Source organism: Danio aesculapii, chromosome 9, assembly GCF_903798145.1.
Source record: "Danio aesculapii chromosome 9, fDanAes4.1, whole genome shotgun sequence".
Taxonomy (NCBI): domain Eukaryota; kingdom Metazoa; phylum Chordata; class Actinopteri; order Cypriniformes; family Danionidae; genus Danio; species Danio aesculapii.
Window position 1 is genome coordinate 45,827,243 of NC_079443.1, and position 22,697 is coordinate 45,849,939.

At 35.2% G+C, this 22,697-nt stretch overlaps 1 protein-coding gene across 1 annotated transcript in view; it reads right to left on the bottom strand.

Moving 5' to 3' along the window:
- The window catches only part of pde1a (phosphodiesterase 1A, calmodulin-dependent), a 145,838-nt gene extending 125,512 nt beyond the window's left edge, over positions 1-20,326 (bottom strand). The window contains exons 1-2 of the mRNA XM_056465853.1: positions 19,999-20,326; positions 14,734-14,760 (exon numbers count right to left, since the gene is read on the bottom strand). Coding sequence (XP_056321828.1) covers positions 14,734-14,760; positions 19,999-20,096 — 125 coding nt within the window. The 5' untranslated portion in view covers positions 20,097-20,326. The remainder of the gene's footprint in view (positions 1-14,733; positions 14,761-19,998) is intronic.
- Between the last annotated feature and the right edge of the window lie 2,371 nt (positions 20,327-22,697).

Here is a 22,697-nt window from a genome sequence, read left to right on the forward strand (position 1 = left end):
GACATCAGCTGCAGTTTTGAATGAATGGCGGAAGAAAGTAGTTCCTCATATAAAAGTATTGTTGAGTTAGATTTTCTTTTTTTATACACACGATTATGCCGGCAGCACGGTGGTGCAGTGGGTAGCACAATCGCCTCACAGCAAGAAGATCACTGGTTCGAACCCGGCTGGGTCAGTTGGCATTTATGTGTGGAGTTTGCATGTTCTTCCTGTAATTGCATGAGTTTCCTCTGGGTGCTCCGGTTTCCCCAAATGCGCTAAAGGTGAATTGGGTAAGCTACCAGCTTGTCCGTAGTGTATGGGTGTTTCCCAGTGATAGGTTGCAGTGGTCAGCTGCATAAAAACATGTGCTGGATAAGTTGGCGGTTCATTCCGAATGAACTTGATTATGCCGTCGAACTGTTGTATAAACGCAATATCATACTCGTAGCACTGCGATATGGCTGTATATTGTCAGGCACTTTATTTTCTGATTAAGTCTGTATGACCTTTATAACTTCAAATTACTTTCAACTGAAACAAACGTATTATATTAGACTAAAAATTATGGGATGTATTAACATACTGGTGGCTTAAATATGGTCAAACCCAATACTGTAATTATTATTTTTTATTTAAAGGGCACCCATTTTACCCCTTTTTCATGATTTAAGATAAGTCTTTTGTGTCTCCAGAATGTGTCTGTAAAGTTTCAGCTCAAAACACTCATCAGATTATTTATCATAGCTTTCAGAATATTGGGATTTTCTGCTCTGGACACAATGTAGCTGTTTTTGTTGCCTGTGCTTTTAATGCTGGTTCTCCACGCCCACCATTCCCAAGTTTAAGTTCCCCAAGTTTTTCCCAACTTTAAATACAAAAATAACCCAATAGTTGGATTTGTCCATAGCTGACTAAACAGTAGTGTAATGAGTAGGGGACAACAGAGGTGAGGATCCACGTGCAGCATAGCAGTGCGATATGGCTATATATCATCACTGGTGGGACACTAAGGCACTCGGCCTGCAGTCTCGAACCAATGCACACCTCCCACCATTGCTGATATACAGCCACTGCTACTCATGTGACACTGCTACTCAGCCACTGCTACTCAACTATTATATTATATTATATTATATTATATTATATTATATTATATTATAGTATATTATATTATATTATAGTATATTATATTATATTATATTATATTATATTATATTATATTATATTTTATTTTATTTTATTATATTATAGTATATTATATTATATTATATTATAGTATATTATATTATATTATATTATATTATATTATATTATATTATATTATATTATATTATATTATATTATATTATATTATAGTATATTATATTTTATTTTATTTTATTATATTATATTATATTATAGTATATTATAGTATATTATATTATATTATATTATATTATATTATATTATATTATATTATAGTATATTATATTTTATTATATTATATTATATTATATTATATTATATTATATTATATTATATTATATTATATTATATTATATTATATTATATTATATTATATTATAATATATTATATTAATATTTGCAGTCCAAAAGTTGCAGTCAAAAATATAAGACCCTAAAGGGACAACTGACAGAAAAATAAAGTAAAATAAAATCTTGGACGGCGAATGGAAATGGAAACCAAAGACAGCAGTGCTCAACATTAACGAGTGTGTAAAAGATCTCAGAGCCCCCATTTCCGTGAGAACTATCCATTTAAATAAAAGTGCACTACATAACCCAAACACCGTTTTTAGCCGGCTTAAGGAAACACAGATTGAACAAAAGCAAATGGCTTTCAAGTAAATCACAGACATGCAGAGGAAGCGGATAAAATAAACTAGCATTCATTCTCACCACATGCAAGAGAGCGTGTGTGGTTCATTTGTGACAAGAAGCAGAAACAGACGCTCGCTTCTGGCATGCGCGCCCATCGCCTCTCGCTGACAACTCCCAAACAACGGCAGATTAATAAGTTACAAGTTCCCAAACGAGCTCAAGTAACACAACCAAAGACCACAAAGAGGTTTTTGCTCGCAGGACGCCGCTCTGTTTGTTAACATCTGCCAATTTCTGGACAGCATGAAAATGAATAGAGAATCCAGAGACCAGGAAACACACTGTTGCCAGGAGACGTTTCAGCAAATGCTAGAGAGGCGGGACGGGGCCCGAGACAGGAACCTGTTGACAGGAAGCCCACACAACAATGCTGAATATCCAGAAGGTTTACTGTGCAGATGTCACATTTTCTGTCTCACATTAGCAGCAAGTTTTAAAATATACACAGTGTAATGCTTGTAGGACTGTAATGCATGCTTATGGGTGCAAGTGGCTTAGAAATAGGATTATTTTAGTTAACTGAAAGTTGGCGGTTCGTTCCGCTGTGGCGACCCCAGATTAATAAAGGGACTAAGCCGAAAGGAAAATGAATGAATGAATGAATGAATGAATGAATGATAGTTAACTGAACTCATAAAATGATAACAGTAAATGATGGTTTATCTACATTTATTTTAATAAATTACAATGTGTAAAAGGTTATTTTAGCTACCTATTTAGTTGGCAAGAGTATATTTCTCATTTTCATTTAGTTAACCTGGTGTACTAAAATAACATTACAAATAAAAAAGACATTTAAAACTATAGAGACAATGAAATAATATAAAACACATTGAAAATATTAACAGTTAGATTAGCCTGTTTTAAATAAACTATAGTCATAAAACATAATTTGCACATGGAAATGTATCGTTTTATATATTTTTATGACAATATAGTTTTATTTTGCTTGCAGCTTCTCATTATTTTAATGGGTTTTTTATGTTTTATTGAGATTTTTAAATCAAATTAATCATTTTATCGATGATGAAATCCAAAATCTAGATAATCTATAATCTGTAGAATATTACTTTTTATGCCCACATTATTTAAAATTGCTTATGCAATATTTTTTTCATGTGTGTACCTTGTAATTATGTTGTGGGGTCTAAATATCCCCACAACAAATATTGAATAAACTTCTCATTATTGTAATTGTTTATGTTTTATTGACATTTTTCATTCAAATTAAGGCAGACTGCCTTAATTTCACAATAAAATTATGAAAACAACACATTACTGTGAATTTTTACAGTTAAATCCTAAGTGATACTAATATAAATTACTGTGGAAAAATTACAGTGATTACAGCTAATTACTGTAAAAAGGGCTATATCTTTTGCATGTTAGTTAAAGGAATTCAAACTCTTTTTATTTCATTCAACATAGACATTAATACAAATGAACTTTTATGCTAATATTGGCACTTTTTGATATTTAGAAATAACAGAATGTCACTGCAGCCCCAAAAACAATTTGCTTACGTCTTCAAAAAATAACTTGAAAGAAAATCATCCTGTTTTGAAATGACAAGAATGTCATAGTAAATTTTCAGTTATGGGTGCACTGTACCTTTATTTAGTTTTATAAGGTTAATATGGAAATATGAAATAATTTTTAATGAACATAACTTTGTGCTTAGCCAAAAACGTAATAAACTGGAACAAAAGTAATTGGTTCATAAAGGGATTTCAAAGTCAGGGTAAATGTCAGAATGACTAGCCGGGGAAAGCCTGCTTCACAGTAAAATATAGTTAATTCTACAAGATAATACTGTGAAATCACAGTAAGGGACGTTATTATCTACTGTGAAGTTACACTATATGGCTGTAATTTCACAGTAATTTAATGTCCCAAAATCACAGTAAATTACTGTAAACTACCTCACAGTAATTTGCTGTGAATTTACATACAGTATTTTACTGTGAAAGTAATGCAATTATTAGCCAGTAATTTACTGTGAATTTAAGGTCAATGTTTTTACAGTGTATAAACGCTTTGGCGATACATTTGTAACATTTGTCATTCCAATAAAGCAATTATTGAATTGCATTGCATTAAATTGAACTGAATTGAATTGAGAGTAAGAGAGAGAGAGAGAGAGAGAGAGAGAGAGAGGACAATAGGACAATTTCATTTCAGTTTGTTTCTGTTTTTGCTTGATGAAATATTTAGAAAGCTTACTATATAAGTTATGCAAATTCTAGACCATGTGTGTGGTGTTTATGCGATTTTATCTGTGAGAATGATCGGAAATGTTTTTGTCTCACGAGCCTGTTGTTTCATACATTGTCTTTCGCACTTGAACAGCTAATGGCACAACACAGCAGGAAATTGCTGGATGGCTACTCCACACTCGTTGTATTATGCTCCATTCTTTTCTATTGTGTTTTCAGAGGAGAAGGACCGACACAATGCTGCCTCTTACATGAACATCCAGCACACACAGCTCTTCACACTTTTAGATACTCTCAACACCCATAAAAACATCGCCGCTCTGATGTAAAGGTCAGCGTGAGCAAGCTTTCGGTGTCTCTCAAGAGCTTGAAATCAAGAAGAGATTTGAAAGAAAAATGTCTGCAGATTATTTCACTTGTAAATGAGACAATGGGCCATTAAAATCATGACAGTCAAGCAGAAAGTTTCTAAGTTTCAAGTTAAAAACAATGCTCTTTGGGGTTGCTCAAAGAACATTTTACACTCAAAAAAAGTCAACAAGCCACTTGCTCGATTTGCAAAATACAATTATGTCTTATAGAAAAGAATGGAACAAGTTTAGTTCAGTTAAATGATTCATTCTAGTTGTTTGAAACTAAATGAAGAAACAATACACTGAATTAGATGAGAACTTGTTGATTGAAGGAGATTTAAGCTCTTCATATGAACGACTCTCTCTGGTGAGTTACTGCGCCTCCATCACAGTAGGTGACGGTATGCTGGTTCGCATACCCACAAATAAAACCGCATAAGAAGTCATGTGCATGCGCAAACTGAACTTCTGGATTTCTGCAGTTGTGGTGTTCCACATACAGTTGAAGTCAGAATTCTTAGCCCCCCTTTGAATTTTTTTTTTCTTTTTTAAATATTTCCCAGATGATGTTTAACAGAGCAAGGAAATTTTCACAGTATGTCTGATAATATTTTTTCTTCTGGTGAAAGTCTTATTAGTTTTATTTCGGCTAGAATAAAAGCAGTTTTTAATTTTTTAAAACCATTTTAAGGTCAAAATTATTTGCCCCTTTGAGCTATTTTTGTTTTCAATAGTCTACAGAACAAACCATCGTTATACAATAACTTTCCTAATTATCCTAACCTGCCTAGCTAACCTAATTACCCAGTTAAGCCTTTAAATGTCACTTAAAGCTGTATAGAAGTGTCTTGAAAAATATCTAGTCAAATATTATTTACTGTCATCATGGCAAAGATAAAATAAATCAGTTATTAGAGATGAGTTATTAAAACTATAATGTTTAGAAATGTGTTGAAAAAAAATCTGCTCTCCGTTAAACAGAAATTGGGTAAAAAAAAATAAACAGGGGGGCTAATAATTCAAGGGGGCTAATAATTCTGGCTTTAACTGTATGTTTCTGTGAGTAAGGAAGTGCATTGAGCATTTGAACGTTTTCAGTGAACTTTGCTGGGACAGTTTAATGGGGGCCTCTAGTGGATACATTACTCACATCGTTCAATAGATTTGTACAAACATCCTTCATTTGAACACCATCTATAAGTTTGAGCTCAATATCATCGAGTCATGCAATCAATGTATGACCACCTTACATTATTCATTATTGACAGCTTGCTTAAAGGCCTTGCACCTAAATTACTAGTAATTTATGCTGCACCATTACTTTGACTTATTATCTTGTGCATTATAAGGTGTCACAATCTGTCATCTCCATGTCTATTTTTAGTTCACGTCACAGTGTGGTCGAATACACCAGTCAGTGTATAATGGAAAAAAAAACTGAAAGAAAACAGGATTGGATGCGCAATGCACTTGGTGAACAGGTGAATCTCACGAAAACACATTAAAGAGAAGCCATTAAAAAACAGCACATAATTATTGTTTAGTTTTTACAGCAATTGAGTTTTTAGTTCTATTTTTTCATATTGATTACTTGAAGTTCTCATTCTGCTAATTCAGATTACACGTCTAGAAATTTGAGGGTTTATTTATTTATTGTGAGAGAGAGAGAGGGATTTTTTAATTGATTTTTAAAAACTTTCAAAAAATTTCATTTCCAATTAATTTTAATTTTGTACATAATTATCCCAGCAGGCACACAACATTATACAACGTTAATATTAGGTTAGATTTAGGTCATGATGTCAGGGGACCAAAATTTTATGTCTATCCAGTGACTAAGGACAACGTTATTTTGACGTCCAATTACAATATTAAATTACGTTGATATTTGGTTGATTTTAGGTTGTGTTGGAAAGTGACCAAAATCCAACGTCTGATAGATGTCATAGTAGTAACGTCCACACAACGTCAAATTGTAACATGAATAGACGTTGATATTTGGTTGATTTTAGTTGGACATTGGACATAGACGTCAGGCTGATGTGGGCTTCTGGTGACAACCGGATTTTCATTTCCAAAACATCCAACATCCCCACAATGTTAAGGTACGTTGGGATACATCGTCAATATGACGTCCTGTGCCTGCAGGGATTATTTGTTACAGTTTTGGAGCAGTTAAGTTTTCAGTGCCATTTTTTTAAGATTACTTGAAGTTCTCATTCTGCTAATTTAGATTACACGTCTAGAAATTTGAGGGTTTATTTATTTTGAGAAAGAGAGAAACAGACAGAGATTTTTCTGATTGATTTTTAAAAACCCATTTCATTTCCATTTTATTTTAATTTTGCACAATTATTATTTAAGTTTTTAGAGCAATTAAGATTTCAGTTCCTTTTTTTAGAATGATTACTCTCATTCTACTTTCAGATTACACGTCTAGAAATTTGAGGTGGTGTTTATTTTGTTTGAGAGAGAAAAAGGAAGAGCGGTACACTTTATTAAGTACACCTGTACAACAGCTCGTTAAAGCAAATTTCCAATCAGCCAGTCACATGGCAGCCACTGCATTTAGGCATGTAGACATGCTCAAGATGATCTGCTGCAGTTCAAACCAAACATCAGAATGGGAAAGAAATGTGATTTAAGTGAGCAGACCAAATGGGCTGGTCTGAGTATTTCAGAAACTGCTGATCTACTGGGATTTTCGCGCACAACCATCTCTAGGATTTACAGAGAATGGTCCAAAAAAGAGAAAATATCCAGTGATGTGGGCAAAAATGCCTTGTTGATGCCAGAGATCAGAGGAGAATGGCCAGACTGGTTCGAGCTGATAGAAAGGCAACAGTAACTCAAATAATCACTCGTTACAACTGAGGTATGCAGAAGAGCATCTCTGAATGCACAACACGTCCAACCTTGAGGCAGATGGGCTACAGCAGCAGAAGACCACACCGGGTGCCACTCCAGTCAGCTAAGAACAGGAAACTGAGGCTACAATTCACACAGGCTCACCAAAATTGGACAATATAAGATTGGAAAAATGTTGCCTGGTCTCATGAGTCTCGATTTCTCCTGCAACATTCGCATGGTAGGGTCAGAATTTGGTGTCAATAACATGAAAGCGTGGATCCACCCTGCATTGTTTCAAGGCTTAGACTGGTGGTGGTGTAATGGTGTGGGGGATATTTTCTTGGCACACTTTGGGCCCGTTAGTACCATTTGAGCATCGTGTCAACACCACAGCCTACCTGAGTATTGTTGCTGACCATGTCCATCCCTTTATGACCACAGTGTACCCGTCTTCTGATGGCCACTTCCAGCAGGATAATACACCATGTCAGAAATTGTGAATCATTTCAGACTGGTTTCTTCAACATGATAATGAGTTCACTGTACTCAAATGGTCTTCACAGTCACCAGAGCTCAATCCAGTAGAGCACCTTTGGGATGTGGCGGAATGGGAGATTCGCACCATGGATGTGCAGCCGACAAATCTGCAGCAACTGCGTGATGCTATCATGACAATATGGACCAAAATCTCTGAGCAATATTTCCAGTACCTAGTTGATTCTATGCCACGAAGGCTTGAGGCAGTTCTTAAGGCAAAAGGTGGTCCAACCTGGTACTAGTAAGGTATACCTAATAGAGTGGCCAGTGAGTGTATTTCTGATTTCTACTATTTTAAGAAAGTAGCAATGAAATTAAAATCAAAATGTCAACTCGCAACACTCCCAAAGAATACCTGTCAAAATATTTCAAAATATTTTTTTATTTCTTTCGATTTTTGAGTTCAAATATGACCTGTGCTCGTTCCTGACAGCTTTTTGTGAGCTTCACCCAATTACAGTAACCACTGCTTTCCCATATAAACCTCTCACACCTCCGGGACATGACTGGATTTTGACACACAAACGACTCTTGTTTGCTGGGGTGAATGCTGATGCAGAGATGTTGTTGTCTGAAGTGTAGCGTTGCTCTCCGTCTATCTGCACAGTGGAGAGCTGCGCTTTGAGGGAAGGCCATTGTTAAGTAGCACCTCTCAGCGTGAATTACAGAAATGTGGGGATGTTACTGAGGGCAGGCCAGTGTTTAGTATCAGAGACCGTAATGCGGGGGTGTGTGAGGGCCACTTCACCCCAACTACACCGCTCTGATTGGCCTTCACAGAAGAGCTTGACAGAGGTTTCCACATAGAGGAGGGACAGTGAAGGCATCAGGGCTCTTCAGAGTTACTAATGCTGAGTCGGTGTGTGTTTGTGTAGAGAGAGAGAGAGAGAGAGATTTAATAAAAAATGTATTTAAGTATGCTGATGTACTTCCAACTGAAACAGAATATTGAGCAGGGGGCGGGGCTTTCTTTTGCACATCATTCTCTTATAGCATAAGCATAGCAGAAAGAGAAGGGTATTAACCCTTTCATGCAAACAATCACACCAGTGTGATTAGCCTTGGCTGGTACCTGAATCGTACGATCACACCGGTGTGATTAGAACGTTCAGAGCTCACGTCATCAACTGCTAAAATTCAAATCTGACGGCGCACTGAGGCACAGAAAGAGGTGTGCAGCGCTTGTCATATATCACAATTTATCCGTGCTTTATCCATGCTACACATAACTACAGACGGCAATAATAGTAATTTTTCAATATAACTGGACGATGTGCTTTGTTCACGAAAGAAATACACTGTTTACGTTACTAGAATATTTTCTCTATTCCTCTCCCAGATAAACAGCTGCTTACCTTCATGTATTTCAGCAGAAAACTATGAATCAATATGACGTGAATCCGACAGCTCAGATCGCTTTTGTGATTGTTGCTAAAAGGGAAACAGCTGTGATCGGAAGTTAACGAGAAGTATTAATATTATGCATTAAATTACACATTAATTGTATTTTATTTGCGTCTACCCCGACCTCAACCCTAAACCCAAGCCTCACGGTAATGTAAAAATATTATTTGTTGTATAGTGTCACAAACATTATGCTATATTGACGTGGGTATCCTCAGCTGTATCCCATCTACACTTCAACACACTGCAGGAAAGGGTGAAATATAGATGGGATACAACTGAGGATACTCGCGTCAATTTAGCATAATCTAATAAAATACAATTTTATTAAAAATTACTAAATAAACAATGCAAATTTTGAATTTTATGCAGACTTTAAGAATCTGAAAAAAATCTTAATATAAAAAATTACAAGTTAAGAGAGATAAAGTGAGTCAATCTAGTTAAAATAGGATTAATTCTTGATTGTTTGGTGGTTGGTGGTTATTCACCTGCTATAGGGTCCTAGCATTACATTTACTAAAAGAGCAGCATTACACACAGGAATATTATTAAAGTTGGTTTGAAATTAAAATTTACAATGTCTATTTTGCTAGCGCACATTGTTAATATTCAGATAAACAATCAATTCATGCATGTTAATCCATTAAAAAAAATTATAGTTTTAGCAATCTTTATATTAAAATATCTTTAAAAGGGTTAATGCAAATAATGGAAGATGGAAATGCTTTTGACGTAGCAAACTCTGACGTAGCAAACATTACACTCGTGTGACTAATCAGCTTTCTCCATAATGCTTGTTTTGTTTACTGTTGGTTTAATCAAAGTCTGTGCATGCCGGTCCTTCTCTGGTGATGTCAATATTTTAACCCCGCCCCTTTTACTGTTAGTTTGCTATGAGCGAATGATGCTCAAAATGAAAGCCCCGCCCCCTACTCAATATTCCACTTCAGTTGGAAGCACATTAACATACTGAAATAAAATTCTTAGCAACTTCCAGTTTACGCAGATTTTAAAGGGGTTGTTCACTAAAAACAAGACCAATAATTTTGCTTTATAACATCTCGATGCATCATCAGGAAACATACAGTAGATATTAATTTGTTTTGCCGGTAGGTTTTTTCCAGCCCCTGGTGCCTAGCCGTCAATTGAAGCTTTGTTCCTCCCCACTGTGCTTGGTTTGGGACTTGTGGAGCTGTGCATCGATGGATTTGCTTTTCAGTGTTTGCACTTTCAGCAGTAAAAATTTAACCACACTTAACTGAACTAAACTGAACTTCAACTCTGAAAACTGGACTGACACTGTTTCAATTTCAATTTACTAGAACTTCTACATTAAGCTACTTTGACACAATCTACAAGGCGCTATAGAACTAAAGATGAAATGAATTGAATTTTCAGGACTCAAACTGGTGACTTTCACAGTTTCAGCTAAAAACTTCTAATGTTTCACTGAAGTAAAAGTCGATTTTATTTTTGATGACCTGAAGAGTAAATTAACAGCACTTTTAATTAAAGAGTGAACTAATCTTTTAATACATACGATTTAAGTTCTGGTAAAAAAACAAAAAAAAAAAAAAAAAAATGTGAAATTAATGCCTTTTTGCCATAGTGAAGACATTCACATTATGCTCCTTTCCCAAACCAAGCATTGAGCTAATGAACTGAACCGAGACAACGTTGAACTAATGTGAGTTAAATAATGACACTATTATCTTCTGCAGAGCTGCTTTACTGCTGAAAATGAATTGTTTTTAACTGACGAACTGTAGAACATTAACACTGTCATTTTCCAGTTTATGAAATAATACATTTTAGCATTGCTGTCACTTGTATGCAAAACCTCAAAATCACAAGCTTTTGCCATTTTTAGTACAGATTGATGTAATGCTGAAAGCAAATTTTAAACCGCCTCTATACTCTATAAATTGGTAGCTGTGTGTTGTGTTCTAACCTTTACGAATCAATCACTAAAGCAATAGAAAGTGTGCAGAAACATTGACCAATTTAATCCAGTATTCAGGCATCAAAGCTGGGAGTTGTATGCCTGATTATAATTTGTACCATTTGAGATAACAATGTTATCAAAAAGGGGCGACGAGGTGGCTCAGTGGTTAGCACTGTCACCTCATAGCAAGAAGGTCGCTGGTTCGAGTCCCGGCTGGGTCAGTTGGCATTTCTGTGTGCAGTTTGCATGTTCTCCCTGTGTTGGTGTGAGTTTCCTCCTGGTGCTCCAGTTTCCCCCACAGTCCAAACACATGCGGTATAGGTGAATTGAATAATCTAAATTGGCCGTAGTGAATGTGTGCAGGAGTGCATGTGAATGTGAGAGTGTATTGGTATTTCCTAGTACTGGGTTGTGGCTGGAAGGGAATTCGATGCGTAAAACATATTCCAAAATAGTTGGTAGTTCATTCCGCTGGATTATTACGCATTGAATAAATAAGGGACTAAGCCGAAGGAGATGAATGTTATCAAAAAGAAAATATAACTCCATAGAACTTCAATGCATTTACATTAAAAAATCGTGTGTAATGTCTATACTAAAATTGCCCACAAAAATAGTATTCTACAGTCATCAAAATAAAGGTTAATAAAGGAGGCTTTCACAGTGATGTGGGAAGAATGATGTGAATATTTAATCTAAAATCCCTTTTTCAATTATTAATGGAAGCAAATATTTTCATGTAATTGAAAGTTCTTCATAGAACAACAGATGCTATTTAAGAACATTTTGCTTTAATATATGATTGTATGTAATCATGTAAGCGCTAAAAAACGAACTAAATTTAATAAAATTGACTATTTTATTAAAAAATTGCATGCTATGTATTTATTTACTTTATAGTATTACTGACCCAGCATATTGTCCATATGAGAAAATGCACCAAAACAAAGTATTCTTCAATATGTTGTACCAAAACACACATATTACAATCAAAATTTTGAATTGCTTGCTTGCTGTCTTACTTGTTTGTAAGCTACAAAACATGGTTCCATTCATTCAATATTTACTCGTGGAACACACTGAACCTGACAAACTGGTACACTATAAAAAGTAACTACTTGACTTTACTTTAAAAAAAGCTAGTAAACCTGTTTCTCCTTAAATAATTAAGTAAACAAGCTATGTCTATAAATATAAAAATTAAGTTGTAATCCTATCAGTTCCGAGTTACAATGCACTTACTTTTTTAAGTAAAGTCAACTTGTCACTTTAAAGGCAACAACTTTAATTTTAGGTAAAGTAACTAATTGCTTTTTATAGAGTAACACGAGATAAACACATGTTAATACCAGGCGAAAACAGGGTTTATAAAGCAGCTGTATATTGTATGTAGGCGTAAAGAAGACAATTAGGGAGCTCACTAGCTAGAAGAACAAATCCAAAGTAACAATTTAAGACCAGTATTAAATACTTCGTATTCACTGTATTGCTGATGATACACAGGGCAACTTTTTTAACAATGTTGCCAGGCAATTTTGCAAAGCAATGCTGCTTGATTACTTTTCTAAAAAAGGTGTAAGTTGTAAGTTTTCGACTCTTCTAAAGCATAAAAATATCATAATATGTTTGCAGATATTTAAGAAACATGCCAAGTGAACATAGTTGTTTATCTAAAAAAAAAACAATGCTGATGTGCGTTACGTGCTGGAATGGCTTTCATTGCCTTGGTCATTTAACCTGCCCAGTGCCAGTTTAGCCAATTATATTTCAGCACACCGGGTTGCTTTGGTGGAAAACCAGCCGATCTCACGAGAAAACGTAAGTATTTTACGTTTCGTCAGTTTACTGTCTAATTCGTACGAATTCATACGAGTTCAGTCGTACGAAATTGTACGATTTTAAAAAGGAGGCGTGGCACCTAACCCCACCCCTAAACCCAACCGTCATTGGAGGATGAGCAAATCGTACTAAATTGTACGAGTTAGATCATACGAATTCATACGAGTTAGCCACTAAATCAAAAAGTTACGAATTGCCGTGAGATTGTGTTGGGAAAGCCGCGTAATTCATTCATTCAGTCAGGAAGGCTCTCAAAGTATGCATCTGCGACCAAAACGCAAGCTCTAGTGGACAGTACAGCAGCCTCCGAAAATGAGACACAGATTCAGAGTTCCACATGAGGTGGTTATTAATTATCAAATAATATAAATATTACAAATGTAAACATTAGGTGAGCAGGTTACATTGTAACCCCATGTATTAACAACATGCTAAGTGATGAGATTTGCAATGACTAGCAATTTGGCTGTTAGAAAACATGACAGAAATTTAAATACAGCCATTCAGAAGCAAAGAATAGTGCACTCACTGCACTCCAAGAAAATGGTAAGGTTTATAATCGAATTAATTCATATTAAACCTCTTTAACATTGATAAATGATAAACATGATATGTGTTGGCTTGCACTGAAGTTGCATTTTAAATGGTTAATTTTATTTTCAAGATCTGAGGTGAACTATCTTTTGCTGCTTTCAGTATTCAAACTCACAAATCACACATTCAAACTCACATCATTAGCATTTCACACCGAAAAAAGCACAAGTGGTGTACCTGAGGTGATTGTCATAGTTTTTTCAATACTTTGTTCAACCACTGGCTGACAAACTTACATACTGCACCTTTAAGAATAGGCAACAATATTGTATTTTGCCTTTGCCCTAATTAGTTGGCATGTGTTTGACCTGGTTGCCTATTTATGGCATGACTTCATAAAGTTGCCTGGCAACATTGCTCAAAAAGTTGTCCCGTGTATCATCATCATGAGACAAATTATAATTTAGAATGCAACTATTATGATGATGATGATGATGTCACTGAATGCTGAGGATTCTATCAACGTTCTAGGAAATTTGAATGATTACAAATGCACACCCAAGGTTAAAATGACCCATAGCATTGTTGGTTTGATTTGATTTCACAAGTCCAATACTTTATTGCAGGACTTGAGAATAAACTGCAACCAGAATGTTTGAGGACTATCAATACAGAGCTGCAACGCACATGTTACGATAATCTCTTCAGCATTCCATCATTCCAGAGCTGCCCCACTTCTGTAATCCGTACATCATAAGACAGCATCAGACGGATTGCATTGTGTGGGCTGTCACAGGGACATGGAAGAACACCAATGTCTTGTTCCTGGTAGATGTTTCATCTGGATGGAGATGCTCGTCTGTCTAGCAAAGCCTAATTAGAGGGACGGTCTCCTTGGAGCACCATGTTCATTGGCACAGGTGAAAGAGCTGAATTGTAATGTCAATATCTCTCCATCCCCTTAGATCAACCCATTTAATCATCATTTCAGCTGCAACCTTCACGTTAGCACGCCAGATCTTTACCCATTACGCAACCCCCATGCTACGGAGGTGGCGATGAAACCATTAGTGACCCAGCTGGAGTGATAAGTCTTGATTCATCTAGCCTGCATTACTTGTCATGCATGAAATGTTCGTTTGGTCCAATGAATCGCTGCGACACAAATAGACACCAACTTTGGACTTACCTTTGAGATGTGTTTTTGTACTTCTGCCTGTAAGACAAGAAATGGAAGCACATTAGCTTGCGGCCATAATAATCATGTCCCACGGGAGAGAGTATTTTATGTATGTAAAGCACAGGACTGAAAAGAACATTGTGCTCTCAAGGAATTCTCACTTCTTTTCTGAATTTGTCAGCGTATGGAGCTATTGCATTAGCCAATGTGCTTTAGGGTAATGGTTTGAGAATCTATAGACACATTAGGACGTATTGCAAATCATTAGCTAATGCGTTTGAATGTATATTAAAGAGCCTACATCGTTTATTTAGCTTTTGATTATGCACTTAAATAATTATTCAATGGATTTGCTCATTTTTTTAAGGTAAGTGGTTGCAAACAATTTATATAGGCTGAATTTAAACAAACAAAATCAATGTAGGAATGTTCAACTTAACTTGTTTGTTTAATTTTAGCCCATATAAATTGTTCACAACCACTTGCCTTAAAACAAACAGAGTAAATCCATTGAATCAATTAAAAGATTGAAACTCTGGCTTGGATGCTGAACTGTGGGGCTGTTTCATCACATACTGAAAATGTCATTGCCCACCTTGAATGGGATGAATGGACAAGAGCGATTGATCTGTAAGGATCGACAGAGATTTCCAAAGAAGCTTGGATGAGCTTTACAGGGAAGTGGTGGAGCAAGACTAGTTTAAATCCCGGGATCAGCCATTTAGTGACTCGACTTTGACTTCCACAAATTTGCTTCTGTTGTAGGTCACTAGTGTCTAGTGGATTCTTCTGATCCACCACCAATGCATTTAAAATCAGACTGGGGTTACTTCTTTTTTTAGAGATGACAAAACAACTAGGGCTGAAACTTATAAGTGAATTAGTCGATTTATTCATTCATTCTTTTTCTTTTCAGCTTAGTCCCGTTATTAATCAGAACCACCAAATTAGTCAATTTAATCTGTTATTTAAAAAAATTTATTAAAATTGTAGTAATCAATGCTTTGTTTCTACAACATTAATGCATCACTTCTTGCCTGTATTAAATTTTAATTATTCAATAAGTAGCTTGTTTTTATTTTATCCTTTACTTATATTATTAGTTGATGTAATTTCTGGTTAAATAATAAATTCCATTGTTTAACTTCAGAATATAGTGCAGTAGCTGCAAATTTTGTTGAATGCAATACATTTTATTGCAAAATATATAAATATATATAAAAATAACTGTTAAGATTTAGTTTTAAAAAATCCTTGTAACAATTTGCGCAAACAAATTTCAAGTAAATTTTACAATCTTATATCAGGTACAATTATCTTGTCAATATCATGTAAACTTTACTTAATTTATTTAGGAGTGTTAGGTTAAACATTAAGTAAAAGTAAATTGATTATCTTTACTTTTGAGTCTTTATAAGTAATAAGTAATTATAAGTAATGTCATTTTCTTGTTTTAGCAGAAAGAACATTGCTTTTATCATTTAAATAAATCTTATTAGTTACAAATTTGGTGCAATTTGTTTTAATTAAGACACACATTTCCACTTGAAATGTGTTATTTTATTTTAAGCAATTTTTTAGCAAGAGCAAATTTACTTTATAAATGCTTATTGATGTCAGTGCTAGTGTTAGCACAGCTATGATTTTCTGACTGAAGCACCAAACATTATTGCTGATAATGAAAATGCCAAGACCCAAAGCATGTTTGCTGCTCTTCTGCAAGGTGGTAACCTTAAAACTAAAAGACATACTCAACACTCTTCTTAATCTACAAACTAATGATGATCAAACTCTAACAAGTCTTTCTCTCGAATTTAAACATTCAAGATTGCTTTTTTTTTCAAAACACTTTTCTATTAATTCAATCCCTTGCAAAGCATGCTGTGAATTATCCATTGTGACATATAATATCAAAACATGCTTCATATTACTAGGTTTGCGATGATTAGAAAATATTGAAATATTAAGAGTAAATGAATATTAATATTTAATTAATATTCATTTATTACATGAAGTAAATGTGTAAATATTAAATCTGTACTTAGAAAATTCTAGTTACCCTTGACAATATTGCAATTTAAATATTATTATTAGTCAATTTATTAGATTTGACTACACTAAAAAGTCTTTTTTTTTTAGTGTGGGTGGCACGGTGGCGCAGTGGGTAGCGCTGTCAACTCACAGCAAGTAGGTTGCTGGTTTGAGCCCCAGCTGGGTCAGTTGGCATTTCTGTGTGGAGTTTGCATGTTCTCCCTGCGTTCGCATGGGTTTCCTCCAGGTGCTCCGGTTTCCTCCACAGTCCAAAGACATGCTGTACAGGTGAATTGGGTAAGCTAATATTGTCCGTAGTGTATGTGTGTGAATGAGTGTGTATGGATGTTTCCCAGTGATGGGTTGCAGCTGGAAGTGCATTCGCTACATAAAACATATGCTGGATAAGTTGGCGGGTCATTTCGCTGTGACGACCCGAGATTAATAAAGAAAGTAAGCCGAAAAGAAAATGAATGAATGAATACCGTATACAGGTATTTTGTGAGTGTGTGTGTGTGTGTGTGTGTGAGATTGGCTTTAATACACTTTTTACTGCTCTATTGCATTTCGGTCACAGGATCTTCAAAGAAAATGGAAAAGGCTTGTCCAATTAATCAATTAATTGATCGATTACAGTGGTGGACAAATCGATTATTAAAAAAAATTATATATATATATATATATATATATATATATATATATATATATATATATATATATATATATATATATATATTATTATTATTAAAACAATGATAAAGTGAATTTATACATCAGCAATGCTGGAAAGGAAGTCAAGAATAGATTAATCAATTATTTTGTTTATGTTTTTAATAATTAGATATAATAATAGATATTTAAAATATAGATAATATTTGTTTATGTTTTTCATATTTTAAATCATTAATCAAGTTTGATCAATTTTGATTTAATAATAATGGCAACAAAAATGATAAGGTTTTATTAAATTGCAGCTTTATTATTGTTGCACTAGGTATGGGCCGATATACGATTCTGACGGTATGATAACCTTGGATAAAAATATTCAGATTTCACAGTATCACATGGTGTGTTTACTGCTCTAAAATGTCTGGGTAAAAAACAACAACTTTTTCCCCCATTGAACACAATGTATTTTATTTTGAGAAATGTTAAAATATATATTTTTGCCTTTTTTAATTTTAAACATGTCAGGCTAAATAATTCAAATAAATCATTGACTTCTGATCTTCATTAGTATCAAAATCACAGATTTCTTTACAACTTGAGGAGGCATCTTAGGATATCTTTAATTTCCTTGTATATAAATTAAGCCACTGCTCTGTTCAGGTCTATAGCATGCTGGATGTTGGTGTATAAACGACTTGTTTTTCAGATGTTTGCTGAATAGTGGGCTGACTAGTAGCTTTAGATTTGGAGGGTGATTTTGCTGGAGACACTGTTGCCCTAAAAAACAAAATAAAGTAGTCATAAAAAACAAAAGTGTACACACAGTTGAAGTCAGAATTATTAGCCCCCTTGAATTATTAGCCCCCTTGTTTATTTTCTTCCCCAATTTCTGCTTAACGGAGAGAAGATCTTCAACACATTTCTGAACATAATAGTTTAATAACTCATTTCTAATAGCTGATTTATTTTCTCTTTGCCATGATGACAGTAAATAAAATTTGAGGAGATACTTTTCAAGACACTTCTATACAGCTTAAAGTGACATTTAAAGGCTTAACTAGGTTAATAAGGTTAACTAGGCAGGATAGGGTAATTAGGCAAGTTATTGTATAACAACGGTTTGTTCTGTAGATCGAAAAATATATAGCTTAAAGGGGTTAATAATTTTGACCTTAAAATGGTGTTCAAAAAATTAAAAACTGCTTTTATTCTAGCCAAAATAAAACAAATAAGACTTTCTCCAGAAGAAAAAATATTATCAGACATGCTGTGAAAATTTCCTTGCTCTGTTAAACATCATTTGGGAAATATGTAAAAAAGAAAAAAATTCAAAGGGGGGCAAATTATTCAACTGTATACCTTAGGAACGGTTCATTCATTCATTTTCTTTTCGACTTATTCCCTTTATTAATCTGGGGTCACCACAGCGGGATGAACCACCAACTTATCCAGCAAATGTTTTTCGCAGCTGATGCCCTTCCAGCTGCAACCCATCACTGGAAAACACCCATACACTCTCATTCACACACATACACTACTGTCAATTTAACTTACCTAATTCACCTATACCGCATGTGTTTGGACTGTGGGGGAAACCGGAGCACCCGGAGAAAATCCACGTGAGCACGGGGAAAACAAGCTAACTCCACACAGAAATGCCAAATGGCGCAGCTGAGGTTTGAATCAGTGATCTTCTTGCAGTGAGGCGATCGTGCTACCCACTGTGCCACTGTGCTGCCCCTTAGGAATGCTATAACAGGAAATTTTTGCGGTTTTAAAACCTTGACTTTTCCAAACTGCAGTAAACCTTGAAACCGGTTATCATCCCATGTCTATGTTGCACTATGTGCAAATGAATTAGATACATCTAAACCTAATATCTACATCATTTGTATTGAAACATTTTATGCATATTCTATTTCTGTTTGCAGAATGGAGTTTGATAAAGTCTTTAATACAATGTTTTTGTGAATGAAAAATAAGCACTTAACTTTAAATGTTTGATAAATGACTTATTATTATTGATTATTGTTGTAAACAAAGTTGGAATTTTTAGTTCATTTAAACTACCCTTTATTGACCCTACTTGAACACTTTATAGTATATGATTAACTAACATTAAATTAGCATTTTAGTTTGTACATTTTGTAATAGATTACATCTATTAGATATAGTCATACTAACTAATAAAGAAATGTTTGATGTTCAATTACTACATTTTTGATTGTGCAATAAAAATTTATCCCCAAATTATGTTTTGGATTGTTTAACTTTCACCACAAAATGCTACAATCCAAACATCGCTGAACCCAGACTGATGAATTCATCAGCCAAAACTGTCAGCAGAAGCAAATATGTGAACAACAACATTGCTTGATTGAGCTTGACAGTCTCATTAGTATTACATTCACACACTTGCTGCCCCAAGAGTCAAGACTCACTCACTCCCAGCATCATTGTGTACAATGAACACAACCTCCTCCACCGAGCTCTGTCATTCTCCTGCTGCCAGCAATGAAGCCTGGCTCATGCTGATGAAAGAGTATGAAACAAAAAGAAGAAGAAAACACTTACATTCCTTTCAGCCTAATCCACATCTTCTCTGTCTGATCACACTTGGAGTACTTGAGAGAGTTCTCCAGTCCGTCCGTGTCATTGGCAAGAGAATCCATGGTTTGCACGAATGCTCGAGCGCGTGGAGGGTTCTGAGATGCAGAGGGATACGCAGTTATGCGATTTAACACGTGTAGCGCAGAGACGCGAGTCTTCAAAGCATGATTGAGCGGCACACGTTTCCCAGAGTGTCCTGTTTGCAGCTCCAGAGCGCATCAGCCCGCAGGAGTGAGTGTCAGCGCACAGACCTGTCTCTCCACTACGCACTGAGGGAACGCTGCTGTCACACACACACACACACACGTCACACAAATGTTTCCCTCGCTCCTTCTCTCTCTCTCTCTTTCTCTCCCACTGACCGGAGGAGCAGCGCTGCGTCTGATGATTATCTATTACCCTCCAGGAATCTGAATACCTTCCAGCTTCTTTCACCCTGTTGTTCTCTTGACATCTCTAATCTCATGCGTTTAGCCACACACACACATATTGCTACTCAAAAGAAACGGGCACCTGTGTGCATCGTGAGTGTTCTCCCTCGGTTGGAATCTGTTGGCTGGAAACGGATCAGCGATTTCCCCCTCCTGGTAGAAAAACGCAGAGGGAGAAGAAGGAAAGAGAACGGTTTCCTCATATCCTCAGTAGCATCATTATCCTCCCCAACAGGGGCAGAGATTCACCTGCCGATTGATTCATCACCACCTTCCCCAAGACGTCGTTCTTCAGAGGAAGCCATCATGAAGCTCGAGTCCGATATTACCACGGCTTCCCCTCTGGTTGGCCAGCAGAGCGATAAGCTCCTCTAATGGGTCCAGAGTTGGCGTTTTAACGAAATTAACCTGCGCGCTGTAGCATCCCGCACTGGTCTCGCGGACGGCAGCCTAGATTCAACACGCTCTAATCCTCTCATTCCAGCGCAGCTGCAAGAAGCAGCGTGCTGATCAAAATTTCATGATTGTTTGTGAAGTACAAAAGGGCTGATTAGGCAGACACACTCTGAGAGAGACCGCAAAAGGTTTCAAAGGAGGACAAAATCAGACAAGAGCACCCTTGCCTAATACTGAGCACCCCTATATCTCAGTTCTGTAAATGTGAGGAGAATGAGGATTGTGTTTTTTTTCTCTACAGTGCTGTTGTAGCCAGCCATGGTTGATTTTCATTCATTAGGGGGAAGGGCACATCATCTCCTGCCTAGGGAGCATCCGTGGCATGAATAGACTGAATCCTAATGATTGTTTCTTCTGGGTTACCGGTGTATTGGATTACTCTCTACAATGTAAAACAGCTTAATCATGGCTGCATTAGCATAGGCACAACTGTCTAATAGTTCATTTCATCACATAGATAATGAGTACATTCTGAGAGTTTCAGATTATTTATTGGGTTCTGATTGACCAAAAAATGCATATGTAATAACAATAAATTATATATATACATACACAGGCCATAAAATACACATAAAATCAAAATGTGGACCTTTTTTGCAGTTATTTGCCTCATTTTCTATTTAATTATTTAAATACTGATTTTAATGACATTTTAAGCTGGATTAGCTTGTCGGATGGTCATCATAACCACATTTTACAGTACCAAAAATGTCCTAAAGATTTAGAAAAAATAATTATTAATAAACACTTATTAAAACACTTATTATTATTTAAAATGCAAATGTATTACATCATATATCTTTAGAAAAAAAAGTAATCTGTTAAAGATTTAAATTACAAACTGTAGCCAATTGTCATTTATTAGGCAAAAATAACAAACTGGCCAGAACATTTAACTTTCCTCAGTCAGAATTTGGCCATTTCAATAATAAAAATTAAAACATATTAAAAATAAAAGTGCTTTATGATTTTAGCCTTGCTTGTAAAAAAACGTACATTTGATTGAAGATTCATGGGTAACCACAATAGTCAAATCAGTATTCAAATTAATTTTAATATGGTCCGCTTTTGGTGCTTCGCACCTTTTTATTGGTCATTTTTTGTTTTATGAATAAGCGCCAGGATTTAGAATAAAAGTTACTTGTAAAATATTTTCTCTATTTAAAAACAATACAATAGCGACTTCACTTAATCCGATTGTATGTTTTCTTGCACAGCTGGATGTTGGATAAGAGTTTGCACTGGCCAAAACTGATTAGCTGAAATCACACTGATGTGATGGTCAATAGATGATTTGGCTTGGTCTTAAAGCATTTTTTATTTTCACGATTTATGATGGTGTAGCAGTCAAAATAGGACAAATGAACTCATGTATAGGACAAATTCTGGACTTTTGTCATTGAGGAGTAGGTCTTTCAAACCACCCGAAGCCCCCTGGCTGCAAGCCTGATATATATATATATATGTGTGTGTGTGTGTGTGTGTGTGTGTGTGTGTGTGTGTGTGTGTGTGTGTGTGTGTGTGTGGTTCATAGTTTTGTTTGTATAATATATGCAGTGCTCAGCATAACTGAGTCACCCCATTTTAAAAATGAATATTTTTATTCATTTCTCAGCGAATATAGGCAATGTATTTTGGTGGATTTAAACAAAACTGTTTTATTAAACAGATATATTTATTAAAATAATATTTTAGTCACCAAAAATTTTTAGACATTGAAAGATAATACAATTTAATTTAAGCAAAATATAGCAAAAAAAATTACAACCTACAAAG